General features: G+C 42.5%; 1 protein-coding gene across 1 annotated transcript in view; it reads right to left on the bottom strand.

The window, feature by feature from the left end:
* STAB2 (stabilin 2) overlaps positions 1–21,093 on the bottom strand; it is a 173,283-nt gene extending 152,190 nt beyond the window's left edge. Inside the window, exons 1-3 of the mRNA XM_068971626.1 lie at positions 20,780–21,093; positions 16,556–16,689; positions 13,887–14,002 (exon numbers count right to left, since the gene is read on the bottom strand). Of these exons, the coding sequence (XP_068827727.1) occupies positions 13,887–14,002; positions 16,556–16,689; positions 20,780–20,857 (328 nt within the window). The 5' untranslated portion in view covers positions 20,858–21,093. The remainder of the gene's footprint in view (positions 1–13,886; positions 14,003–16,555; positions 16,690–20,779) is intronic.
* Positions 21,094–23,183: the final 2,090 nt, after the last annotated feature.

The raw sequence follows: 23,183 nt of genomic DNA, 5'->3' as shown, positions 1-23,183 counted from the left end.
TTTATACTCACTGGAAAGGAAAACAAATTAAGACCCTAGAGTCAGAAAGGGCTGCTTTTAAACACATGGTAAACTGGAAAAGGTCAGTTTTCATTCCAATCCCAAAGAAAGGCAATGCCAAAGAATGCTCAAACTACCACACAATTGCACTCATCTCACACACTAGTAAAGTAATGCTCAAAATTCTCCAAGCCAGGCTTCAGCAATACGTGAACCGTGAACTTCCTGATGTTCAAGCTGGTTTTAGAAAAGGCAGAGGAACCAGAGATCAAATTGCCAACATCCGCTGGATCATGGAAAAAGCAAGAGAATTCCAGAAAAACATCTCTTTCTGCTTTATTGACTATGCCAAAGCTTTTGATGGTGTGGATCACAATAAACTGTGGAAAATTCTGAAAGAGATGGGAATGCCAGACCACCTGACCTGCCTCTTGAGAAACCTATATGTAGGTCAGGAAGCAACAGTTAAAACTGGACATGGAACAACAGACTGGTTCCAAACGTCAAGGCTGTATATTGTCACCCTGCTTATTTAACTTATATGTAGAGTACGTCATGAGAAATGCTGGGCTGGAGGAAGCACAAGCTGGAATCAAGATTGCCAGGAGAAATATCAATAAGCTCAGATATGCAGATGACACCACCCTTATGGCAGAAAGTGAAGAGGAACTAAAAAGCCTCTTGATGAAAGTGAAAGAGGAGAGTGAAAAAGTTGGCTTAAAGTTCAACATTCAGAAAACTAAGATTATGGCACCTGGTCCCATCACTTCATGGCAAATAGGTGGGGAAACAGTGGAAACAGTGTCAGACTTTTTATTTTGGGGCTCCAAAATCACTGCGGATGGTGACTGCAGCCATGAAATTAAAAGACACTTACTCCTTGGAAGGAAAGTTGTGACCAACCTAGATAGCATATTCAAAAGCAGAGATATTACTTTGCCAACAAAGGTCCATCTAGTCAAGGCTATGGTTTCTCCAGTGGTCATGTATGGATGTGAGAGTTGGACTGTGAAGAAGGCTGAGCACCGAAGAATTGATGCTTTTGAACTGTGGTGTTGGAGAAGACTCTTGAGAGTCTCTTGGACTGCAAAGAGATCCAACCAGTCCATTCTAAAGGAGATCAGTCCTGGGTGTTCATTGGAAGGAATGATGCTAAAGCTGAAACTCCAATACTTTGGCTACCTCATGCGAAGAGTTGACTATTGGAAAAGACTCTGATGCTGGGAGGGTTTGGGGGCAGGAGGAGAAGGGGATGACAGAGGATGAGATGTCTGGACGGCATCATCGACTCGATGTACATGAGTTTGAGTGAACTCTGGGTGTTGGTGATGGACAGGGAGGCCTCGCGTGCTGTGATTCATGGGGTCGCAAAGAGTCAGACACGACTGAGCGACTGAACTGAAGTGGAACAATTTCCTACCTTCAACCTCTAAGTTTTTTCATTAGAATACTTTGGTGTAGTTGTAAAAATATCCATGTTCAGGAGGTGTTTCTTCAGGTCCAAAACACCATTTAGCAAACCACTGGGCCAGATGTTGGTCCTAGAAAGACCAATATGACTTGTTTATCCTTTCTGTGCTGTCCTGTTTTATTATTACTGTTGCTGTTGTTGTTAGCAATCGAGACTCGGGTGGAATGCTAAGCACTGTATACATATTGCATCAGTGTATTTAATCTCCACAACTGTGAACTATTACTGTTCACCCTATGGAGTGGTTATATTCACCATTTTACCTATGAGGATACTGAGGAATTCATAGATAGGTCACCAGGCCTCTGGGCTCAGAGAGAACGATTCACACGGGCCTGGTCTGACTTTAAGAACTTGTGATTGTGCTTCTCTGAATGAACTGCTTATAATTATTTTAAATGGCTTAAATATTTTATAAGTCATTCATTTAATGAATTAGTTAAACCTTCACTAAGTGCCCTCAATTATCTTCAAAGCTGGTAATGTTTCCTCCATGTCCTCAAGGGCCTGCGTGCAGGGAGGGGCTGATATGGCAACCTCAGTGCTTCAGGCTGATTTCTCAAGATGCCTCCTTCTCTGAAATGAGCAGCCTGATCCATGCAGGGCCCATTGAGTGAGTGTCTGCTTATGGCGGGGCTAAGGGTGCGTCGCCTGCTGGCTGGAATTGGCTGTCTCCAGGAGTCTTCCTGAGCCTAAGCATCACATGTTCTTCAGGGGACATGAGGCTTTCTCTGCAGCATGTTCCTCATTCTGGCCAGCCATCTCAGCTGGTGGCTTGTGACCCACCAGGCTAAAGGGCAAAGTGAATGCCTACTGCACTGGATGTATGGACTGGACATCTGTGCTCCCCAATTCATATGCTAATGCCCTGACCTCCGACGTGATTACACTAGGAGGCGAGGCTTTGGGACATCATTAAGTTTAAATGAGATCATGAGGGTGGGGACCCCATGATGAGTCTAGAGCCCTTATAAGAGAAAGAGGGACCAGAGCTTTCTCTCTGCCATGTGAGGCCACAGAGAGAAGGCAGCCATCTGCAAGCCAGAAAGAAGACCCTCCCTGGGAACCAAAAGCTGCTGGCATGGTGAACTTGGACTTCCCAGCCCCTAGAACTATGAGAAATAAATGTCTGTTGTTATGGTATTCTGTTAAAGCAACTTCAGCAGACCAACCGACTACTGTCCCCACATTTCTGAGGGGCAGGCCTTTGCTTTGACCTGAGGCATCAGGTTGACCCATGGGGTCCACAGAAAGGCAGACACTGGTGGGAAGAAAAATAATAAACCCAAGGGATCACAAGCCATATAAAAAAATGAGATGCACAGAAATGTCCTACATGGGGAGGTGGTTATCAGCTCAACAATAGATGGAGAGAACTTGTTGAATACATATTATTGCTAAGCAGTTTGCATGTATGTTCTCATTCTCACAGCTGTACAGGAAGCTCTCATCCTTGTCTTCCTTTCCAGGTTACAGATAACAAAACAGGCTCAGAGAGGTAAGTAACTTGCCCAAGATCACAGGTCTGGTAAGTGTTGGAGTTGCCATTGCAATCAGGCCCAACTCAAGATTTTGAGTCCTTAACACCAAGCCAGATTATACAAGATCAGTAGCTTAGAATATAAAACTAAACCAAGACACACCTCCTGAACTAAAGAGGCCAGCCAGTGATCTGAGAACCACAGAAACAGAACTGGTAAGGAGCGTATTCTGAATGCCTACTATCGGCCAGGCACATCCTAGGTGCTTTATATGTACCAGCTCCCTTAGTCCTCAGCACCGCCTTTGGAGGTAGGCATAGTAGCACCAGAGCTTCCTAGGTGGCACTAGCGGTAAAGAACCAGCCTACCAATGCAGGAGACATGAGAGTTCAATCGCTGGGTCTGGAAGATCCCCTGGAGAAGGGAATGGCAACCCATTCCTGTAATCTTGCCTGGATAATCTCACGGACAGGGAAGCCTGGCGGGCTACAGTCCATAGCGTCGCAAAGAGTCAGACATGACTGAAGCAACTTAGCACCCATGCATATTTCCACTACCAACTCTGTTTTACAGATGAGAAAACTGAGACCAAAGGATTCATTTACCAGATAAAATATAGGATGCCAGTTAAATTTCAATTGCAGATAAACAATGAATAATTTTTTAGAATAAGCATGTCCCAAATATTGTATGCCTATTTGTTGTTTATCTGCAATTGACTTAACTGGGTATCCTCTAGTGTTATTTGATAAATCTGGCAACTGGGCAGGGAGGGTAAGTAACTAGCAAGGTCTCAGAAGGAGAATGTGGTAAAGGCAATTTGACTTTAGTGATTACAACCTTTGTAAAGACACATTACCTCTTAGTGCCAGGTTGGAACTAAGGGGGACTCTGGTGTCAAGGAATCAGCTCCAGGCAGGTGACAAGCTCCCAGCTAACAGTGGAAGCAAGTTTGTCAGGAGCAGGCTCGTCGAGGACAGGCTGCTTTCCCGGTAGCTGACTTGGCAACACAACCAGGTATTTGGGTAAGGAGACAGGAATGGGTTGTAGCTGGGGCTCTGCAGAAGATGGCCCTTGTTTCCTGTTCTGTTCTGCAGTTACTAGATGGCTCTCCTTGGGCAAGCTGCAAAAGGCCCCAAAGGCCCCAAAGGCCCCGGGTTCTCACCTGGACTCTCAGGTGTGTCTGTTTTGCATCCCTGTCTCTCAATCTGTGAGCTCCTTGTGGGTAGAGACTGGGTTTATCATGTAGGAGGCTATAAGCAGCATACAGCAGGGGCTCAAGAAATGCTTGAATTTTATAAGTTGGCCAACCCTAGAAGGAACTCTGGAAAAAAGCTAGCAGGAGTGTGAGAGTATGGAGAATCCTCATCTGTTGTCCTATGTTGAACATTTTAACAATTTGTGAAAACAACTTGTTTGGTTTTAAAATCAAATTTTAAAAGTGTACATTTCTTTACTGGGTCTCAAGTCATTTTCTATTACCTCAGGTCCCTTCTGTGGTGTTGTAGAAGACTCTTGAGAGTCTCTTGGACTGCAAAGAGATCCAACCAGTCCATTCTAAAGGAAATCAGTCCTGGGTGTTCATTGGAAGGACTGATGCTAAAGCTGAAACTCCAATACTTTGGCCACCTCATGCGAAGAGATGACTCATTGGAAAAGACTCTGATGCTGGGAGGGATTGGGGGTAGGAGGAGAAGGGGATGATAGAGGACGAGATGGTTGGATGGCATCACCGACTCGATGGACATGAGTTTGAGCAAGCTCCAGAGATGGTGAAGGACAGGGCAGCCTGGCATGTTGCAATCCATGGGGTTGCAAAGAGTTGGACACGACTGAGCAACTGAACCAACAATAGGCCCTCATTTGGAAAAAAAGTTGGTGAGAATTGACATTCTCAGCAACCACCCTTGAGAAAGCTCTTCTAGCATTTGTTCTCAAAGCATGTTTCTGAAACTTGGGGGAGGGCTCAGGCAGCTGATAAAGCTATTTTCGGTCATTATCACATTTCCCTGTGATCACCACTGCTCTGAGGGTCTCACATCGTGACTTTGCTCACGCAGGAGGCTTACCCAGACAAGGTGTCAGCAAATCATCAGACGTTCTGTTCTTTCAAAGGCAGATAACGAACTTCCTGGCCAGCAAGAGGCCAGGGACCTCCCTGTAACTTCATCTCTCAAGGAACTCCAGAGGCGGCCACTTGTGCCACTGTCTTTGTTTCAAAGCCTGCTGCACAGTGCTAGACAGAGACTTTGTCCTGGTTTGTAAAAATGGTGAATATTCCACTGACAGCTCTAGCTGGAATTGTCTGCCTGGGAAACTGATATGAAACTAGCTTCCTCGTGTGAACTCAGTGTGAATTTGTCACTCACAGCCAAGAAGGACATGCCTCACAGAGTGTTTTCAAATCCACGTAGTCCATTATTTGCAACCCAGGCAGTGAATGGCAGGAAACATACAAGAGGAAAGGATAAGAAGTCTGAAGATGCAGTGACATGACGCAAAAAAATAAATGTGCCTAATTTGATGACATTGACTTCACAAAGCATCAAGGCCATTTCTATATTCAATAATCAGATGGAAACAATTGAGTTTCTGTGTAACCCTACACCCACATTGTTTTTCTGATGCTCTTGAGATTTTGCAAAAATCTGCTAAAGTTCATAATAGGATAAAAAAGAACTGGGATGTTCAAATTGAAACATCCATTTCCTCTGAAATAGAATTTTGGTTGTTCAAATGTGATTAAGTTTCAAGGTTAAAAATGTTTTTGTGCTTATCAGAAGAAACTCCCATACACAGTTTTGATAAGGCTGTACAAGTTTTAATGAGGGAGAAGCAAGGTAACCCTGAGTAGAAACATCTTTCTGACATTAGGATGACATATTTTTCCCCCCGGGGAGAATTCCTGCCTTATTCCTAATTTTAGAAGATGAATCAGTTCTTTCTGTGTGCTTTTCTTTGTTTTCTCAGTTTTCAGAGTTTAGCATTGAATTATCTAATTTTGCATAAGGCACTATGAAAATAATTTAAAAGGTAACCCAGAGGTGTTGACTGTGAATGTCTTTGTCAATGGCATTGAGAAGGAAGTGGATTCAGCCCTTGCCTTGGAAAGAAGCCTGTTCCAGGGCTTGTACTTCCTCAAAAAGAAGGATAGACGTATGTCAGTGGCTCTGAAATGGCCTTATCCTTTCAGCAATGTAAAGCAATAATCAAGATCTCACTTGTCATCACTGCAAAATGGGAGAGGTGAAATACACAGCCAAGTAGAGCATTTATCTCTTTCCTGAGCCAAAGGAAGGAAGCCTTTTGAGATGTTTGGTATGTTTGGAAGATGAAGATAAATGGGAGTGCCCTTCTGCCCCAACGAGAGAACAGCAGAAAAATGTCCTGACCTTGGTTTCCACATTCTGTTTCTCTGGCCTTGAGACCTATCACAAGGAAAGGCCTGAATATTCAAGGAAATCTGTGACTCCTTCTATTGTAGGTGCAAGTATTGCCACAGTTTTGGTGTAGCCAGTGTGATGCATGAAACCCACCAGAGATTTTGAACCCTGTTGACTGTTTTATGAAGGCCTCACTGTTTAAAAGGAGCTCAGAGAAAGGGAGTCATTTTACTTGCCTTTCATGATCAGTGGTCTGTTTGACTCTGATTCTCTCGTTCATTCATTCATAAAATGTTTACACAAAGCTTTCTTTGTGTCATAGACTCTACTAAGTACTTTTGCTATATTGATGTTTTAAAATCCCTCTTAGAGTTTTGTAAGGTAGGACTCTACCCTCATTTGATAGCTATGGAGACTGTTGGAGGAGCAGCAAATCATTTGCCCAAATTAGCGATGAGGGGAATAGGTTCAAACCTCAAACTTCTGGTAGCGGGCCCTGGGTTCTTTTGCTCTCTGGGCTGTGGTCTGTTATTCACTAGACTGGATATGTTCACTTTCACTACTGCTTCTCAGACAAAGCCTTTTCTTGTCTACTGTGTGTCTAATTAACTTAAGATCACATTAGTTTCTGTGGATTAGAAATAGAAAAGCAAATAAAAAATTCAATTTTATCAGGATGATTCTGTGAACTGGATGTGACCATGACCCTATCTGGTGCTTAAAAGAAAGTTCACGACATCTGGATGTCTGGGTTAATTGCTTCATTCTGATGTGACCAACTCCTAGAACACAAAGTGCCAACATGTTAAGGTGAAACAGAGCAGAATGGTTAACAGAGAAGGGCCAGGGTACCCTAAACCCCAAACCTTGAGCTTCCCAGGGTAAGGAGCATGATCCAGAAATTGACTGAGAGGGCTGAAGGGACCTACCAAACAGAAGAAAAATTAGAATGCTCAACACCACTAATTATCAGGAAAATGCACATCAAAACCGCAATGACATGTCACCTCACACCTGCTACTATGGTTATCATCGAAAAGAACACAGCCAACAAATGTTGGAAGGATGTGGAGAAAAGGCAACCTTTGTACACTGTTGGTGGAAATGTAAATTGGCGTAGCCACCGTGGAAAACATTTTGGAGGTTCCTCAAAAAACTAAAATTAAAACTACCATAGTGAAGTAGCTCAGTAGTGTCTGACTCTTTGTGACCCCATGGACTGTAACCTGCCAGGCTCCTCTGTCCATGGGATTCTCCAGGCAAGAATACTGGAGTGGGTTGCCATTTCCTTCTCCAGGGGGATCTTCCCGACCCAGGGATCGAACTCGGGTCTCCCACATTGAAGGTAGATTCTTTACTGTCTAAGCCACCAGGGAACTACCATATGATCCAACAATTCCATTCCTGTGTATATATTTGAAAGAGATATGCACTCCAATATTCATATCAGCATTACTTACAATTGCCAAGATAATATATTAAAGCAACCCAAGATCCCATCAACTGATGAATGGATAAAGAAGACGTGGTATATATAATGGAATATGACTCAGTCATAAAAAAAGAATGAAATGTTGCCATTTGCAACAACATGGATAAACTTGGAGGGTATTATGCTAAGTGAAATAAGTCAGAGAAAGACAAATATTGTATGATGCTTATATATGGGGTTTAAAAATGTAACAAACTAGTCAGTATAAGCAACCTCACAGATATAGAGAATGAAGTAGTGGCTACCTGTGGGAGAGAAGGAAGGGAGAGAGGCAAAGATTAAAGTAGGAGATGAAGAGGTACAAACTATTTGGTGCAAAATAAGCTACAAGGATATGCTGTACAACACAGGGAATGTAACAGTATTTTATAAGTGGAGTGTAAACTTTAAAAACTGTGAATCACTGTATTGTATACCTGTAACTTACATTATTACACAACAATTACAATTAATAAAACCATGGGAACAAATAAAAAATACTTGTAGAAAAAAAGAGAAATTAGAAATATACTGGGAAGTCCTTTTTTTTTTTTTTTAAGACAAATTCTGCTCCAGGCAGTGGGACAGAGTAGAAAGTGAGCAGACTTTGGTGACAGGCAGCCCTGAACTTGAAGTTGCTTCATCTACTGACTCCAAAGAGAGAGGCAAGAGTCAATCTTTAAATTGTAATTCTCATAGGCAGGATGGGGATATGAAAGTGTAACTTAAAGATGTGTCTTAAGAATTAAATCAGATTATATAGGCCAACTACTTCTCTAGTACCTAATGTCAGCAGTATTGAGTAAATTGAAATTATTTTTCATTTAATCACTAGTTAAAAAAAAACAGGCAATATTATGCACATAATATGGGCTCAACTATTTACAAGCAATATGGGGCGGGGGGAAGGAACAAGGAAATAAGCCAAAGTATTTATAGTTTTCTTTTTTTTTTATATGCTTTTTTTTAAAAAACTCTTTAATTCTTACATGTGTTCCCAAACATGAACCCCCCTCCCACCTCTCTCCCCATAACATCTCAGTGGGTCATCCCCATGCACCAACCCCGAGCATGCTGTATCCTGCGTCAGACATGGACTGGCGATTCAATTCTTACATGATAGTATACATGATAGAATGCCATTCTCCCAAATCATCCCACCCTCTCCCTCTCCCTCTGAGTCCAAAAGTCCGTTATACACAGCTGTGTCTTTTTTCCTGTCTTGCATACAGGGTTGTCATTGCCATCTTTCTAAATTCCATATATATGTGTTAGTATACTGTATTGGTGTTTTTCTTTCTGGCTTACTTCACTCTGTATAATCGGCTCCAGTTTCATCCATCTCATCAGAACTGATTCAAATGAATTCTTTTTAACGGCTGCAAAGTATTTATAGTTTTCTATGTGTGATAGAATACAAGTCACTATTTTTTCCTCTTTCTTTATACCTTTCTAAATTCTACAAGCTATGTACAATTTGCTCATGTTATTTTAATGAGAAAACACAAAGCAAAAGAGAACTAATCTCTCCCTTTAAGTAGATCCTTAAGATGTTTTCATTACATCTTAGAAGATGGAAAGTGATGGTAAATTCATGAATAAAAATGCCTGATTTTTACTATCCTTCCCTCTCCAAAAGGGATCTCATGTAATTAGCATGTTTGCGGTCAGGGGCAGTGGCCAGGAGGAGACACCCCGCGTCCGAGGTCAGGGGCAGTGGCCGAGAGGAGCTACCCCACGTCCGAGGCCAGTGGTGGCTGGGAGGAGACACCCCACGTCCGAGATCAGGGGCGGCCAGGAGAAGCCACCTCGCGCCCAGGGCCAGGGGTGGTGACCTTGAGGAGCCATCCAGAGCCTGAGGCCAGGGGCAGCAGCTGGGAGGAGCCACCCACGCCCGAGGCCAGGGCCGGCGGCCGGGAGGAGCAGCCCGAGGAGTGGTGGCTGCGCAGGCACAGGAAGGCCTAGAGGAGCTATCCCACGATGGTCAGGAACGGAGGTGGTAAGGAGATACCCTTCGTCCAAGGTAAGGAGCAGCGGCTGTGCTTTGCTGGAGCAGCCGTGAAGAGATACCCCACGCCAAGATAAGAGAAACCCAAGTAAGATGGTAGGTGTTGCAAGAGGCCATCAGAGGGCAGACACACTGAAACCATACTCACAGAAAACTAGTCAATCTAATCACACTAGGGCCACAGCCTTGTCTAACTCAATGGAACCAAGCCATGCCCGCGGGGCAACCCAAGACGGGCGGGTCATGGTGGAGAGGCCTGACAGAATGTGGTCCACTGGAGAAGGGAATGGCAAGCCACTTCAGTATTCTTGCCTTGAGAACCCCATGAACAGTAGGAAAAGGCAAAATGATAGGATACCAAAAGAGGAACTCCCCAGGTCATTAGGTGCCCAATATGCTACTGGAGATCAGTGGAGAAATAACTCCAGAAAGAATGAAGGAATGGACCCAAAGCAAAAACAATACCCAGTTGTGGATGTGACTGGTGATAGAAGCAAGATCCGATGCTGTAAAGAGCAATATTGCATAGGAACCTGGAATGTCAGGTCCATGAAAAAAAGGCAAATTGGAAGTGGTCAAACAAGAGATGGCAAGGATGAAAGTCAACATTCTAGGAATCAGCAAACTAAAATGGACTGGAAAGGGTGAATTTAACTCAGATGACCATTACATCTACTACTGCGGGCAGGAAACCCTCAGAAGAAGTGGAGTAGCCATCATGCTCAACAAAAGAGTCTGAAATGCAGTACTTGGATGCAATCTCAAAAATGACAGAATGATCTCTGTTCATCTCCAAGGCAAACCGTTCAACATCAGAGTTATCCAAGTCTATGCCCCAACCAGTAATGCTGAAGAAACTGAAGTTGACCAGTTTTATGAAGACCTACAAGATCTTTTAGAACTAACACCCAAAAAAGATGTCCTTTTCATTATAGGGGACTGGAATGCAAAAGTAGGAAGTCAAGAAACACCTGGAGTAACAGGCAAATTTGGCCTTGGAATGCGGAATGAAGCAGGGCAAAGACTAACAGAGTTTTGCCAAGAAAATGCACTGGTCATAGCAAACACCCTCTTCCAACAACACAAGAGAAGACTCTACACATGGACATCACCAGATGGTCAACACTGAAATCAGATTGATTATATTCTTTGCAGCCAAAGATGGAGAAGCTCTATACAGTCAACAAAAACAAGACCGGGAGCTGACTGTGGCTCAGATCATGAACTCCTTATTGCCAAATTCAGACTCAAACTGAAGAAAGTAGGGAAAACCACTAGACCATTTAGGTATGACCTAAATCAAATCCCTTATGATTATACAGTGGAAATGAGAAATAGATTTAAGGGTCTAGATCTGATAGATAGAGTGCCTGATGAACTGTGGAATGAGGTTCGTGACATTGTACAGGAAACAAGGATCAAGACCATCCTCATGGAAAAGAAATGCAAAGAAGCAAAATGGCTGTCTGGGGAGGCCTTACAAATAGCTGTGAAAAGAAGAGAGGCAAAAAGCAAAGGAGAAAAGGAAAGATATATGCATCTGAATGCAGAGTTCCAAAGAATAGCAAGAAGAGATAAGAAAGCCTTCCTCAGCGATCAATGCAAAGAAATAGAAGAAAACAACAGAATGGGAAAGACTAGAGATCTCTTCAAGAAAATTAGAGATCCCAAGGGAACATTTCATGCAAAGATGGGCTCGATAAAGGACAGAAATGGTATGGACCTAACAGAAGCAGAAGATATTAAGAAGAGGTGGCAAGAATACACGGAAGAACTATACAAAAAAGATCTTCATGACCCAGATAATCATGATGATGTGATCACTAATCCAGAGTCAGACATCTTGGAATGTGAAGTCAAGTGGGCCTTAGAAAGCATCACTATGAACAAAGCTAGTGGAGGTGATGGAATTCCAGTTGAGGGGTTTCAAATCCTGAAAGATGATGCTGTGAAAGTGCTGCACTTAATATGCCAGCAAATTTGGAAAACTCAACAGTGGCCACAGGACTGGAAAAGGTCAGTTTTCATTCCAATCCCAAAGAAAGGCAATGCCAAAGAATGCTCAAAGTACCGCACAATTGCACTCATCTCACATGCTAGTAAAGTAATGCTCAAAATTCTCCAAGCCAGACTTCAGCAATACGTGAACTGTGAACTTCCTGATGTTCAAGCTGGTTTTAGAAAAGGCAGAGGAACCAGAGATCAAATTGCCAACATCTGCTGGATCATGGAAAAAGCAAGAGAGTTCCAGAAAAACATCTATTTCTGCTTTATTGATTATGCCAAAGCCTTTGATTGTGTGGATCACAATAAACTGTGGAAAATTCTGAAAGAGATGGGAATACCAGACCACCTGACCTGCCTCTTGAGAAATCTGTATGCAGGCCAGGAAGCAACAGTTAAAACTGGACATGGAACAACAGACTGGTTCCAAATAGGAAAAGGAGTACATCAAGGCTGTATACTGTCACCCTGCTTATTTAATTTCTATGCAGAGTACATCATGAGAAACGCTGGACTGGAAGAAATACAAGCTGGAATCAAGATTGCTGGGAGAAATATCAATAACCTCAGATATGCAGATGACACCACCCTTATGGCAGAAAGTGAAGAGGAACTCAAAAGCCTCTTGATGAAAGTGAAAGAGGAGAGCAAAAAAGTTGGCTTAAAGCTCAACATTCAGAAAATGAAGATCATGGCATCTGGTCCCATCACTTCATGGGAAATAGATGGGGAAACAGTAGAAACAGTGTCAGACTTTATTTTTTTGGGCTCCAAAATCACTGTAGATGGTGACTGCAGCCATTAAATCAAAAGATGCTTACTCCTTGGAAGAAAAGTTATGACCAACCTAGATAGTATATTCAAAAGCAGAGACATTACTTTGCCGACTAAGGTCCATCTAGTCAAGGCTATGGTTTTTCCTGTGGTCATGTATGGATGTGAGAGTTGGACTGTGAAGAAAGCTGAGTGCCGAAGAATTGATGCGTTTGAACTGTCATGTTGGAGAAGACTCTTGAGAGTCCCTTGGACTGCAAGGAGATCCAACCAGTCCATTCTAACGGAGATCAGTCCTGGGTGTTCTTTGGAAGGAATGATGCTAAAGCTGAAACTCCAGTAGTTTGGCCACCTCATGCGAAGAGTTGACTCGTTGGAAAAGACCCTGATGCTGGGAGGGATTGGGGGCAGGAGGAGAAGGGGACGACCCAGGATGAGATGTCTGGATGGCATCATGGACTTGATGGACGTGAGTCTGAGTGAACTCCAGGAGTTGGTGATGGACAGGGAGGCCTGGTGTGCTGCAATTCATGGGGTCACAAAGAATCAGACACAACTGAGCGACTGAACTGAACTATCAGGGACTTAGTCACTGCTTGAGGGTCAACATCTTTAATCAAGATAAAAGTTCAGTTTCAGCTGAGGAATGTTATATTTGACCACAGGAGTTCAAACTATGCCACTGGCTCAGGTTTGGCCAGTGGTTCTTCTTACAATGGAGCCTGGTCATTACAGAGCTTGCTACTGCACCCTCAGACAATTTTTCAGAAAAGTTAATTATTATTTTGGTTGCTAAACAATACCTACAGTTTTTGAGATACTGTAATCAAATGTCTTCTTAAAGAAAATTGTGTTGAGATCATACTAGCCCAGCATCTTACTCCCTTTCTATGGCTGCTGCTGCTGCTCAGTCGCTTCAGTCGTGTCCAACTCTGTGCGACCCCATAGACGGCAGCCCACCAGGCTCCCCCGTCCCTGGGATTCTCCAGGCAAGAACACTGGAGTGGGTTGTCATTTCCTTCTCCATTTCTATGGCTAGTAAAGTCTTTTATAAAAATGAATATCCTTTCAATTGCCCCCTTTTCTTTGTAAAGGAATTGTCTTAAAGAGAGATTCCAAAAGAGAGAAAAGCGGATATCAATATAAAAGCTGACAGGGCTGAAAAGGTTTTCCACATATGGATGGAAAAGGAACTTTCTAGAAAAAGATGCTAACATTCTCTTTCCTTCCTCTTGATTTCCTGTACAGTGAGACATTGAGAAGCAAATATCAAAGAAACATGCAGGCCACTTACCCATGCAGTCTGGGCCCCAGTGGCCTGGACAGCACTGAGGCTGGAGATAATCCCTCCTACAGATATGGCGGCATCCGGGCAGAGACAGGGAGTATGCTCTGACCTCAAACGTGTACCTTGAAGGGAAAAAGTGGATGTTCACCCATGGTTACAGCAACTCAGTGAACTCTGGGCAGTGAGATTGCCATAGGTTTTAATTCAGGTCTTTACACTTGCCTATATTTAAAAATATGTAGATTGAACACATTTTGTTTCCTAGGTGAAAGAAAGCTTAATCATGATTCATCTTTAATGTAAGAGCTGGATGAAAAAAATCAGGGAAGGATGAAATAAGGGTGAAATATCGAAAATGTTAGAAATAGAGTTAACTGATAAAAGAAATGATATTAGGTTCTAGGCATATGTTAGATGTAGACTTCAGATTTGTCTCTGACCATCCTAGCAGCCAGTGAAAGAAGGGAAAGTTCAAGCGTTACATGATACACAGTATCTGTGGCTTCAAAATAAACTGATCATTTAGGACTTGTAAATTTTTTGCAGATGCTTTAGATGGAAAATTTCTGTGAGAGGTGTTCTAAGGTAGGGAGCAATATTTGCCATGGTTTCCTTGAGAGAGAATCATGAGTTCCTTGGAACAGTTTTTGTACCAGCTGAAGAACAGATATTCTACGGAGGTTAAACACTTGTCTATTTACAGAGATCTTTGCATGGATGGCTTATTCCAGGACATGACTGCAGTGTATCTAGAGCATTCTTCCATGACTGTCATTTCTTTTCATTGGGCCATTAAGAATAGTGTGATGCTGAGTTCAAGGCTGTATCCCTAAACCAGTCCCTGGAACATTGCTGATTAACTGCAGAGCTACTGGCTTTGTGGGCACTCGAGTTGGAGATAGTGTTGATTATTTCTTTGAAAGGCTGAACATACTGGCATGGACATTTCTTCACAAAGAAGGGGAAATGGAGAGCACAAAGGAAAATGAAATGTCCCCTCAAGAACCAGGCATGGCATAGAAAACAAACTTATGGTTACCAAAGGGGAAAGTTGGGGGGGGGGGTGGTAAATTAGGAGGGATTAACAGACATGCACTATTATATATAAAAGAGATAAACAACAAGGACCTACTGTATAGCACAGGGAACTATATTCGGTATCTTGTCATAAACTATAAAGAAAAAGAATACATGTATATAACTGAATCACTTTGCTGTCTACATGAAATTAACACTGTAGATCAGCTATATTTCAATTAAAATTTTATATTAAAAAACCAGCCTTGGATTTGTTTCAGCATAAATGTCCCCAGTTCTAAAACAGATAGATAAAATCTATCTAAAATCTATGCTATCTATCTAAAATAGATAGCATGCGTGCAATAATCATATTCCTTGTGTTTGTGGGAAGGGGAAGAAGTGGGGGGGGCACATAACCAAGTGCCCACTTTGGTCGTGAAGAGTACAGTATAAAGAGTGTTCTAAGTCCACCTGTAATTTTAACCTTGAGCCCCAAATCTTTCTGATGTACTTTCTCAGAGAATCTGGTTGCCAATTGTGCCTACTTTAGTAACTGAGTGGTCAACTGCTGCACATCCTTGCTAATACCAGGCCAGTTAATGCTGGGAAACTTCTATTAAAAATGATGACTTGGGGTTTTAGAATATAGTACAGTTAACTGCATTAGGGCTTCCCAGGTGGCACTAGCGGCAACGAGCCCGCCTGCCAATGCAAAAGACTTAAGAGATTTGGGTTTGATTGCTGGGTTTGGGAAGATCCCCGAAGGAGGGCATGACAACCCACTCCAGTATTCTTGCCTGGAGAATCGCATGGACAGAGGAGCCTGGGGGGCTATAGTCCATGGGCTCACAAAGAGTCGGACATGACTAAAGTGACTTAGCATGTAATGATGCACAGCTGCATTAAGTAAACGTGAATTTAAAATAGTATAATATAACAGAGTTAATTGTTTCATTTTATACAAAATTTTTCCAGTCCCTCATCCCTGAATTAAAAGCAAACTCATTGAATAGTTTAATTTTTAAATTAGGAGACTGAGTAAATTAAATTTGTGTTTGCATTTGAGCTGCCTGGATGCATTCATGAGCTGGTGGGCAGAAATGCTTGTCATCTTTGTAAGGATTAAATTTGAATTATGAGAGTTTTGAGGTCAAAAAGAGGTCTTCAAGAATGCAACACTCACCTAAAATGAAACAAATCTGTCTCCCTTCTCCAGGTTCTATAGTATCAGGATGCAGAGCTGGTTAGTAAGATGACTATTGGAACCAAAGCCTTTAAAAATTAATTTTAATTGGAGTATAGTTGCTTTACAATGTTGTATTAGTTTCAAAGGAAGACCCAAAGCTTTTTAACAGGCTCTCACTAGAACTCTTTCCAGAGGAAACAAACCCCAGATGTTCAAAATAAAGAAGGGCAAGATGAGAGGAGAATATTTCTGTGCAATGCAATGTAATCAATTTTGTATGAAAATGTGAATCGTAATATAATTTTTAGACTCATGGTCATAGTTGTGAGTTGCTGAAGTCTGGGCTCAGTATAACCTTAGAACAAGAAAAAATCATGGAAATGCTTTGTAGTTTTAAGTTGGGAAGTTTCCATTTGGATCACAATCCCTTAATTTCCAAGACTCCAGCACATTATCCCATGATGAGTACCTGCAATCTCGGATTCCCACAGTGCCGTTGGTAATCTTGGTATAACCATCTGGGCACTTTATTCCAAAGCTGACTAAGCAGGACTGGCACTCAGTTCTAATTGTAATGAGAGACTTCTTATCACATCTTTTTCCCTGTGAAAACACAAAAAAGAAAAAAAAAATTAAATCCCACTAGCAGAGCCTGGATTGGCCAATCTCCTCCATTAGCTTCATGTAAACGAAATGACAGGGACGACAAAGAGGTTGATAGGTGATGACTGGCCAGTCTTTCCATCAGATCTGAAAGGAGTGTTGGGATCAACAGGGATCAGTGTCTGCCATGGGAAGCTGCTGCTGGTACCATGCCTTTGCCATCATGGATCTCAAGTCTGGAGTCTGGCAAAACAGGGCAATGTCACTATTGACATATATTCAAATGGGAAACTGAAAGTATACCACAGGGTACACTTTTCAAATGGGAAATTGAAGGTGGGTTCTTCAAGGTCAATTGTTCATGGATCAACAGGTCTGAAGAATATTCTTTCAGCATTGATTCCATAGGGATAATGTGGTATAGGTGCTAAATTAAGCATCCAGTTCCTGCTCCAAAGATGTTTACAATCTCTTGTTACAATCCAGCTAGGATGTGGGCTCCACGAGGGTGGTAATCTTTATCTATCTTGTCCTCTGCTGTACTCTGAACACTTGGACCAGTGTCTAGCACACAGTAGAGTTTAGTAATGATTTGTTTATTGAATGAATGACTTGCGGGAAATCACCAAGACACACCATAAATAGTCATTTGGCAACAGCAGGTGGCAAAGAATTCACTGCTAAAGTGAACGATGCAGACACACTTTGGCCTTGTCTTCAGGGTCCCTCATCCATGATTCTGGTACTGATCTTCCATGGATCTCCCCCTTTTACTCAAGTTTCCTTCATCTCCCCATCAAACATAAGCAGCAGTTTTGTACAATGAAAAAAGATTGAACTTGGGACTCAAAAGACCTAAGATTGGAATCAACCTCTGTATCTTGCTAAATATACAGTCTCAAATGAACTCCTTATTCTTTGCCATCATCTGTAAAGGGGGGATATTGATAACCACTGTACAGGTTATTGAGACCTCTGAGTGGTATAACACGTGCAAATCACCTGCCCAGTATCTGGAATGTCACAGGCCATAAATGTCAGTTCCTGTGATGCTTTTTTTTTTTTTTTGCCACATCATACAGCATTCAATGATGTCAGTTCTCTGATCAGGGTCTGAACCCATGTCTCCTGCATTGGAGGCTTCCCAGGTAGCCCAGTTCAGTGGCAAAGAATACACCTGACAATACAGGAGACATGGGTCCAATCCCTAGATCAGGAAGATCCCCTGGAGTAGGAAATGGTACCCCATTCCAGTGATCTTGCCTGGAAAATCCCACAGACAGATGAGCCTGGCAGGCTACAGTCCATGGGGTCGCAAAGAGTCAGACATGACTGAGCAGGCACACCTGCACACAAACGCAGTCTTAACCATGGACACCAGGGAAGTCCTGCTGCTTCTCTGTTCTGACCTCTGTGTTTGGCCTCTTGCCTGTACTGATCAGAGTGTTCTTTCCTCTTCCCTTGGTGACCCAAACCTTGTCTCCTTTAATACCCTGTGTCACCATATCCACAAAACCACACTCATCTTTCTTCTCTCAACTCCTCCTCTCCCTATGGCTGGTCAGTGAAGAATGTTTTGTGGTCTCTCCATTAGAAAGACCCTTGCAGGAAAGGACCACTTTCTCCTATTTCTTTGTCATCCCTTGGGTCTGGCACTAGGTTAGTGGTGGTGGGAACATCCTAGCTACTTCTAAATTCACTGAAATATGTGAGGGCTGCATAAGAAGAAAGCTTACATTTACAGGGAAATTTATGGTCATGCAAGCTTCCAAAGGCATCATCTTATTTGATCTCAACCACTGTAGAGATAAGTAAAGGAGGTTTCATTATCCTCACTTTAGCGGAGAGAAAACTGAGGTGGGGGAGGTTCAGTGACTCAGCCAAGGTCACACTGTCAGTGATTTTGACTCCTTCATCAGCCATTGCTCTTCCCTACACACCGTAGTGGCATATAGAAAACAAACATCTGTTTTTACTGGCAGGTTTCATTTGGTGATCATTATGAACCAAAATAGCACTGGAATGTTCTTTGTCGACTAATAAAAGCCACTCTTAGATATTGCTTGAATTCTTTCCCTTTAATGGTTAGGGCACATCTACATTTTTTAAACAGGATTTTCTTTACATTAGGGTTTACCATTTAGATAAGTATACGGGGTGACATTACTTGGTCTTCTCTATCTTAGCAAGCCAGGGTTAATACTGTCTTGTCAAGAAATCCCTTGACCGTCAAATGATTCTTTTCAAGTGGAAAGGCTCATTATTTCTCTCATATGGTCCCGTCTGAAGAGTAAACTCAGCTACTATCGTTTGTGGAGAAATGTCAAGGGAGAAACTGAAGCTTAGAGGGACTAAGTGACACACTCAGGGTTCAACAGCTAGTAAGCCATGGAGCACAGAGAGTGGAAAAGGAGCGAAAGTGTTAGTCACTCAGTCGTATCTCTTTGCAACCTCATGGACTGTAGTCCACCAGGTTCCTCTGTCCATGAAATTCTCCAGGCAAGAAAACTGGAGTTGGTTGCCATGCCCTTCTCCAGGGGATCTTCCTGACCCAGAGATTGAACCCAGGTCTCCTGCATTGCAAGCAGATTCTTTACCATCTGAACCACTACAGAAGCCCAGTCACTTGTCCTCAAATAGCTGTTAGTTCAATCTTGATTTAACAAGAAAGCCCTAGTTCAGTCTTGCCCCTACCTAACCTCAGAGCTGGAGCACTTAACCCATATGCCATATTCCAACATTTTAGTGAAAAGCATTATCAGAGTATAGTCAACTGGAGTAAAATTGGTATTGATAAAGTTTGCCTGGCACGAGGAGGAACAATGGGGATTTTGGGATTAGCAGGGGCAAACTATTATCTGTGGGATGGTATGCAACGAGGTCTTACTGAATAACACAGTGAACTATACAATATCCCATGACAAACTATAATGAAAAAATATGAAAAAAAATAGATATGTATAGCTGAGTCATTTTGCTGCACAGAAGAAATTAACACATCATGGTAAACAAGTTATACTTCAATAAAATAAAAAAAAAATTGCCTGTCACAAAACAGACTCACAGACATAGAGAACAGAATTGTAGTTGCTAAGGGGGTGGGGGGATATGGGAGGGGTGTATTGGGAGTTAGGGATCAGCAGATGTAAGCTACTACACAGAGAATGGATAAACTACAATGTCTTATTGCATGGCACAGGATGTACTTAATATCCTGTGATAAACCATCATGGAAAAGAATATGAAAAAAGACTATATATATATATGTGTGTATATATATATAAAGAAATTGCCTGGCACAGATGCAGAGTCATGTTTATGTTTTATTAGTCATAAAGCAGAAATCCTAACTTGTGAAACGCATTTTAAATAAGTCACTTAGATCATCTCTCACATACACTCTTATATTTTTTTGGCAGCACAGCTTGTGTTATCTTAAGTTTCCTGACCAGGGATCAAACCAATGGCCCCTGCAGTAGAGTGCTAACTTCTGGACTGCCAGGGAGGTCCCTCACATACCCTCCTCTAGCCTAGACTTGCTGCAGAGCTGGTTCTGAACCTGCTCTATTATGACAACTCACGTGTCATCACAGGCAGGCGTGCTGGTGTCCTTCATCAGGCCATTGATTCCACTACCCTGGGTCCTTTGACTACAACTCATGGTAGGTGGATGGATTCCTGGCATTTTGGTGACCTTGTGTTTCTCAATCAGTTATGACCTGACCTGGAATTCCCCAGAGCTCCTCTCTACTCATCTCTCTACAGTCATTGTTATTTTCAACATTCAGAATGATGCAATGGGAGGGATTCATTAAAACAAACAGAAAAGATAGCAAAATCCACAATGGAGAGAGGAATTTTAGGGCTAAAATCAGAGATCCAAGCAATTGCATTTTAGCACAGAATAGAACCAACTGGCTTAGTACCTCTTCAGACAGATGGATCCTTGTTAGCATCCTTTTCTGCATAAGCTTTTTATTTTGTGAAGCCCAGAGAGTACACGTAACTCATGACCACATAGGAAAGCAAAAGGTTTTAAACACAATCACGAAGGTGAACAAACTTTTAAAAAACATAAGTTTCATCTTACCTGTTCTGCAGTTTCAGACAGGGAGCAGAGATTTTGTACCACCAATCCAAGAAAGAAAAGTATTACACTTTGTAGCATGGTGAGGAAATATTCGCTTCTTCTCCACGTCAGGCAACTGTCAGGACTGTGTAGCTACTTAAATTTAGTTTGATGAACGCCCAGTGAATTCATTCTCATTTCAGTGTTTGCTTTTAAATCTTTTCCTCTCCTTTTTTTCCTGGATTGTAACAGATGATATGTGAGAGCTGTCTCTGGACAGGAAAAATGGCCAATCTAGGGGTCGTGGTGAAATCGGCCACTCTCAACTGTATACATGTCCTGGCTCAATGACAGGATATCCTGAAGGGGCCGAGGCAGAGACATGATCTGGAATTTTTGTGCCTTGTGAAACTCCCAAGAAAAAGCTCCTGCCTCCCACTGCTCTGCCCATCCTCCTCTGGTCCTGCCTACTGCTGACCTCAGGCCCTGCCAACATGAACACAACCACACCATGGAAAACTGCAAGCCTCTCTCTCTGAATGCAAAGGTCCGAGCTTGTCATCAGGCAGTATATACAGGGATACCCATAAATGGGCACAATTCCAGGTGTGGAGGGGATGTTGCAGAAGGCTGGTCCTTGACTTAGGTGATGGTGGTGGAAAAGTCTATCACAAAGAAATGTCTCTTTTAAGATGCCATTGGTTGAGTTTTTGACTCATCCTTTGGCCTCTTCCAGGTCACTTTAGCAGCAAATAACTGAGTCTACAGGTCTCATCTTACACTTCAAGGCCTAGGTCTAATGTCACCTCTTCCAGGAAGGCTTCTGTCCTGCTCCTCTAATATTCATCTTGGAGGTCCTCCCAGCATTTTGCACATCATGCTATGAAAGCCCAGTCACCTCCATCCACAATTCACTGTCTGTCTCCCGTGACCAATTATCAATTTCTTGAGGAGCAGGCCTAGCCTTTAACTTCTGTAACTCCAGCAGCATAGAGCAGAGATCTGTATTTGAAAATAAGAAAAACAACTCTAGCCCACATTTGTTGAAGACTTACTATGTACCACTCACTCTGCTAGACTTCTCCATGGATTAACCCATTTAATCCTCACAGTTCTTGGTGAAATAGAATTGTTCTCCCCATTTTACAGATGAGGTAACTGAGGCAGAGAGGTTAGGCAACAAGTTTTCCAAAGTCACACAGCAAGTAGGTGAGGATCTAGTTTTCAAACTGGGTGACTCCAGAGCTAGTACTATTAACCACTATCCTCAACTTCCTAAAACAATACTTTACACATAAATAGCAGGTGGTGCTCCAGTCTCATTGACATGATGGAAAAATGTCAGACCTAGCACCACAAAGGATAAAGCCTGGGCTCATCAACTCTTGAGAGACCCTTGGACAGCAAGGAGATCAAACTAGTCAATCCTAAAGGAAATCAACCCTGAATATTCATTAGAAGGGCTGAAGCTGAAGCCCTAATACTTTGGCCACCTGACGGAAGAGCTGACTCATTGGAAAAGACCTTAATCCTGGGAAGGATTGAGGTAAGGAGGAGAAAGGGGAGACAGTGAATGAGATGGCTGGATAGCATCACTGACTCAGTGGATATGAGCTTGAGCAAACTCTGGGAGATAATGAAGGACAGAGAAGCCTGGAATGCTGCAGCCCATGGGGTCGTAGAGAGCTGGACATGACTGAGTGACTGAAAAACAACAATCACCAAAACAGGCTTAAGGTGTATCTCATGACACCGAGTTAACTGGGAGACTCACAGTTATATACTAGTTTTTGTTAAATAATCCTAACCGTACAAAATCTTTCCCTGTGGATGTTTGAAACATTATATTCTATTGGTCAGTAATCCAAGAAACTTCTGGTACAGATAAGCCCTTCAGAGGCTAACCCAGAGGTCTGAATGAGAAGACACCAGATGAGGAAGTCCTCACAATCCTTTGGTTCAGTGTATTTCAACCTCATTTAGAATCTACAAAGCTTTATAGATGATTCCACTTGCATGGGTGATAGCTGCTTAACAATGGACTATTATTGTGCAAAGTCAATGAAATTGAGGTTAACCTGTTAACAGAGCTATGTTACCTTAACTAATACTTGAGGGGAAGAAGTCGAAAGCATTTTTTTCTGATTCTTTTCTCTCTGAAGAACATGGATTAGTGTCTGTGCCTAGGAATGCGTTGGATTCCTGTGTGTGGGGGTGGGGAGGGAGAATGAACCCTTATTTGCATTTCCTAAATGGCTGTGGATGGAGAAGGTGATGGCACCCCACTCCAGTACTCTTGCCTGGAAAATCCCATGGACGGAGGAGCCTGGTAGGCTGCAGTCCATGGGGTCGCGAAGAGTCAGACACGACTGAGCAACTTCACTCTCACTTTTCACTTTCATGCATTGGAGAAGGAAATGGCAAC

This window comes from Capricornis sumatraensis, chromosome 4 (genome assembly GCF_032405125.1).
Source record: "Capricornis sumatraensis isolate serow.1 chromosome 4, serow.2, whole genome shotgun sequence".
NCBI lineage: Eukaryota > Metazoa > Chordata > Mammalia > Artiodactyla > Bovidae > Capricornis > Capricornis sumatraensis.
Note: the sequence above shows the minus strand (reverse complement) of the source record. Positions and strands in the feature narration are given on the sequence as shown.